This window comes from Gadus chalcogrammus, chromosome 21 (assembly GCF_026213295.1).
Source record: "Gadus chalcogrammus isolate NIFS_2021 chromosome 21, NIFS_Gcha_1.0, whole genome shotgun sequence".
Lineage (NCBI taxonomy): Eukaryota > Metazoa > Chordata > Actinopteri > Gadiformes > Gadidae > Gadus > Gadus chalcogrammus.
The window spans coordinates 1,777,507-1,783,095 of NC_079432.1; the positions used below are offsets into that span (position 1 = coordinate 1,777,507).

Genomic DNA, 5,589 nt, shown 5'->3' on the forward strand with positions numbered 1-5,589 from the left:
GTGTCTGTTAGCCTGCCCTTCAGTCTCTGAACCCCCCCCCCCCCCTGGAGGGGCTGGGCTGCGATCTAACAGCGACCACTGGGGGTTCATTGATCCGAACACCACCCCATCCCTCAGAGAGGACTCAGGGAAAGGCCCTGAGAATATCTGTGTCCTGCCTCCTCTGTATGAGAACCTTTAGATTAGGTCTACTCCGAGCCCATTTCTGACCAATCAGGGCATCCATCTCGGCTCTAAATCACATGGGCAGGAAATGCAACATTCTCAGATCTCAAGTAAAGCAGCTTTAAGAAGCAGGTAGGGGTTAGACAGTACAGAGACAGGTCGTTAAGGAGCGGGTAGGGGTTAGACAGTACAGAGACAGGTCATTAAGGAGCAGGTAGGGGTTAGACAGTACAGAGACAGGTCATTCAGGAGCGGGTAGGGGTTAGACAGTACAGAGACAGGTCATTAAGGAGCAGGTAGGGGTTAGACAGTACAGAGTACAGGCGGTTACCGTCGTAGGCCTTGGGCGAGGCGTCGCGGCCGTGGTGCGACCGGGACGGCAGGCCCTGCCTCTTGCCGTAGACGGGGTGCTGGCCGTCGTAGGAGCCGTACTCGTAGCTGGTCTTGGAGTACTTCTCCAGCTCCTTGGCCAGGTTGGAGCGCGGCGTGCTGGTCGGCACGTTGTTCTTACAGCCGTACTGCGGGATCTCCAGCTGCTTCACGAAGCACATGGGCCTGGGGACCACAGACACACTATACTCTGGTACCCTGCTTTACTCTACTATACTATACTATACGATACTATACTCGACTATACTATACTCTACTATACTATACTCTACTAGAGTCTGATACTATACTATACTATACTCTACTATACTATACTCTGATACTCTACTTTACTCTACTATACTATACTCTGATACTCTACTTTACTCCACTATACTCTGATACTCTACTATACTCTACTCTACTATACTATAATCTGATACTCTAGTATACTCTAGTATACTCCACTATACTCTGATACTCTACTATGCTCTACTGTACTCCACTATACTCTGATACTCTACTGTACTCTACTCCACTATACTCCACTATACTCCACTATACTCTACTATACTCTGATACTATACTCTACTATACTATACTCTACTATACTATACTCTAATATACTATACTCTACTATACCCCACTATACTCTACTATACTATACTCTGATACTCTACAATACTCTACTCCACTATACTCTGATACTCTACTATACTCTACTATACTATACTCTAATACTCTACTATACTCTGGTATACTCCACTATACTCTGATACTCTACTATACTCTACTATACCATATTCTGCCATATTCTGGTACTCTGCTTTGTTCTACTATACTCGACTATACTCTACTATTCTCTAGTATACTCTGAAATACTCTACAATACTGCTAGGACATACTTAAGAAACAATACTCCATATATATACTCCATAAATACTACCATACTAAGACAGTTTTCTATACTCTTCCAACCATACTCTGCCATACTCTGCCTACCTGTGTAATCCAAGGTGTTACACTCCATGTACTCTTCCCACCATACTATAATATACTCTACTGTACCCTACTATAACACATCATACAGTACTCTTCTACAATCAACTAAACTCCACTTTACTCTAGTGAGCAGTACCTCAGCACGCGGTCTGATGCCTGATTGGACTTTGAGCTGCTGTCACTCAAGTTGCTGCTCTTCTCGTGGACCTTGGCGATCTTCTCAGCAGCAGCGATTGGACACCCGGAAAGACTGGCGGACCAATCAGAAGACAGCACCGTTAAAATACACACACATGCACTCATTCACTCACACACACTCACACACACATACACACACACACACACACACACACACACACACACACACACACACACACACACACACACACACACACACACACACACACACACACACACACACACAATAGGGAAAAACAAGAGTATGAATTTAAAGAATAACATCAAAAAGAGAATATAGATTTAAATGGAGAAAAAATTAAATACTTATCTTTATACACAAACTACACAAACTCTGTTTGAACCAACAAACATTCATACATGAAAAAATAAACATGCATAATACATATATACATACATTAATTTCAAATCAAATACACAAATGTATTTACAATGACAGCAATAAAAAATAAATATTCACACAGAATGACAGCATTAAAAAATAAATATTCACACAGAATAAATATAAATATTACAATGCAATAAAATAAAATCCCCAAAAAAAAGTTAAAAAAAAAAGATCACAACACACATGGTTAAAAAGCAAAGTTAAATGATGGTTTTAAAAGGTGAAACAGGTTTTATCATCATCTGGGTGTTGGAGGCGGGACCAGCATGTTGCTGCTGGATGATTGGAGGATTGGTTTGTCGCTCAGACTATCTCTCCTCTCCCACGGACTGACATGCAGTACAGGGTCGGTGTCTCGCTGTTTCCATGACAACCTGCTAGCTAATGTTTCCTCTGATGCTAACACAGTCTGTCTGTCTGACTGTCTGTCTGTCTACCTCTCTACCTGTCCGTCTATCTATCTGTCTGTCTGTCTGTCTGTCTGTCTGTCTGTCTGTCTGTCTGTCTGTCTGTCTGTCTGTCTGTCTGTCTGTCTGTCTGTCTGTCTGCCTGCCTGCCTGTCTGTCTCTCTGAAAGTCTGTCTGTCTGTCTCTGTGACTGCCTCTCAGCCAGTCTGTCTACCTCTCTCCCTGCCTCTCAGCCCGTCTGTCTCCCGCCCTGTCTGTCTGTCTCCCTCTCCCTCCGTGCCCCTCAGCCTGTCTGTCTCTCTGGGGACTCACCTGCGGTGGGAGTTCCTGTTGCTATTGACGTGACCGCGTCCGGAGCAGCCGGGCGTAGGACACTTGAGCACATTCTCATACATGGCCAGGACTTAGGCAGCAGGGGGGGGGCGAGAGAGACAGCAGGGTTACGTGAGGGTTACTTCTGCCCCGCGACGGGGACCATGCAGCCATGCAGCGTAGCCATGACAACCAGGACAGCGTCCCAGTGTTCCACACAGAGGATGAGGCAGGTTCTTATGGAGGTGGAGGAGAACCGTGTCGATGAGGGTGGAACCATGGGGTGACGGAGGAGGAGGAGGAGGAGGAGGAGGAAGAGCAGATGTACGTTTGACGCCGGCGTGGGACTGTGTTACAACCGTATTCATGAGCGGCATCAAAGATCAGAACCTCGTGCGTTCTGCCACATCCGGAGCGTGCAGAGGTCGGACTGATGTGCAAAGAACTCAATACTAGCTCTTGGAATATTTCTGAATACAACGTGCTCATTGTATTCTGAAGTAGTCCACCGATCAGGCTCACACACAGAACATGGGGTTTGAAGACTCAGTATAGAGGCATTGAGCCCCGGTCCATGCGTTCTTCAACATTGAGTTCAGCGTGCTTAGCACAATGCTAACAGGGAGACCCCCTAGCCCAGGGCCTGAGCCCAGCAGAGGCCCCAGCAGATCAGCAGAGTCCAGAAGAAGTAGCATGTAGCTCAGCTAGCTTAATCTCCTACTACAGCAGTAGCATGTAGCTATGCTAGCATGGGTTTAGGAAACAAATAGCATGTAGCTATGCTAGCATGGGTTTAGTACAACAGTAGCATGGAGCTAAGCTAGCATGGGCTTAGTACAGCAGTAGCATGTAACTAAGCTAGCATGGGCTTATTATAACAGTAGGATGTAGCTAAGCTAGAATGAGCTTGCTACAACAGTAGCATGTAGCTAAGCTAGAATGGGCTTGCTACAACAGTAGCATGTAGCAAAGCTAGCATGGGCCTGCTACAACAGTAACAGGGTAGCACTATCTCTCACACAACAACCTGTCCCAATTACAATTAGGGCATTTAGCAGACCCTTTTATCCAAAGCGACTTACATCGGTTAACACACACATTGACACACCGACGGCAGAGTCAACCATGCAAGGCGACAGCCAGCTCGTCAGGAACAGTTAGGGTTAAGTGTCTTGCTCAGGGACACATCAACACTGAGCTATGAGGAGCTGGGGATCGAACTAGCAACCTATCGGTTACAAGACAACTGCTCTACCTCCTGAGCTAAGCCGACCCAGGTCCCTTCATCAAACGTCCGCATCTGACCGTATTTCTTTACTGAGCAGTGTATTCCACTGAGACTCAGCTACTGAAACATGGATGCTAGTGACACATCATTCCGGGGTTGGCCTGCTAGCCCACAGCCAAGAGACAAACATGCACACTGAGCACAACCCCAGCCAACCCCAACCCCACACTGGAACCACTTCAACCAGTGAGGCAGCCCACCAGTGGACTGGACCAGCTGAGCAGACTAGTCTGTCCACGGTACATCTGGGGGGGACTCCCACTTTTGAATAGACTTGTGATGGGTAAGCTGCCCCCACCCCTGCTGGTAAAATAGCTACCCTTTAGACATCAGGGGATAGTATTCCAACATTTCCTCTGGTGAACGTGATGCTGGAGAGCTGCTTACTTGTTTGAAGGGACAGTGGGTGTGGACTCCATGTTTGGTGGATTGATGGGTTTACAGGGACAGGTCTTTAGAAATCCAGGCTGAATAGGTTGACGTATTCACTGGTCACTAGGTCCCTGTAAACCCATGCTGAGCGGATGGTTGTGTGTACAGGGACATGTGGTCATTGTGAACCCAGGCTCAGTGGATTTATTCACGGGGACACCAGGTCCCTGTAAACTCATTCTGAGCGGATGGATGTGTGCACAGGGACACAAGGTCCCTGTAAACCAAGGCTGATTGGACGAGTGGTGGGCTCTTACTCTCAGGCGGGACCCGGTCCCTGTTAACCCAGGCTGATAGGTGGACCCGGTCCCTGTAAACCAAGGCTGATAGGGGGACCAGGTCCCTGTAAACCCAGGCTGATAGGGGGACCAGGTCCCTGTAAACCCAGGCTGATAGGGGGACCAGGTCCCTGTAAACCCAGGCTGATAGGGGGGCCAGGTCCCTGTAAACCCAGGCTGATAGGGGGACCAGGTCCCTGTAAACCCAGGCTGATAAGTGGGCCAGGTCCTGTAAACCCAGGATGATAGGGGGACCAGGTCCCCCCTGTAAACCCAGGCTGATAGGAGGACCAGGTCCCTGTACACCCAGGCTGATAGGGGGACCAGGTCCCTGTAAACCCAGGCTGATAGGGGGACCAGGTCCCTGTACACCCAGGCTGATAGGGGGACCAGGTCCCTGTAAACCCAGGCTGGTAGGGGGACCAGGTCCCTGTAAACCCAGGCTGATAGGGGGGCCAGGTCCCTGTAAACCCAGGCTGATAGGGGGACCAGGTCCCTGTAAACCCAGGCTGATCGGGGGACCAAGTCCGAGCGGCGGCTCCTTACTCTCAGGCGGGACCCGGTCTTTGTGGGGACATCCAGAAAGGCTGCGATGGTGGGGGTAGAGGCCGGTCACGTGACCCGTCCCGTCGCAGCCCGGGGTCGGACACTTGCTCTCCTTCTTCTCTGACCTAGAGGAGTCTAGGGTGTGTGTGTGTGTGTGTGAGGGGGGGGGGGGGGGGGATCACATGATACTCTCAACACACTCTA

General features: G+C 49.0%; 1 protein-coding gene across 1 annotated transcript in view; it reads right to left on the reverse strand.

The window, feature by feature from the left end:
- Positions 1–5,533, reverse strand: part of LOC130374121 (myelin transcription factor 1-like protein) — a gene marked incomplete at its 5' end in the record, with an annotated part of 17,243 nt that extends 11,710 nt beyond the window's left edge. The window contains 4 exon segments of the mRNA XM_056580716.1: positions 497–720; positions 1,673–1,786; positions 2,842–2,932; positions 5,386–5,533. Of these exon segments, the coding sequence (XP_056436691.1) occupies positions 497–720; positions 1,673–1,786; positions 2,842–2,932; positions 5,386–5,533 (577 nt within the window).
- Positions 5,534–5,589: the final 56 nt, after the last annotated feature.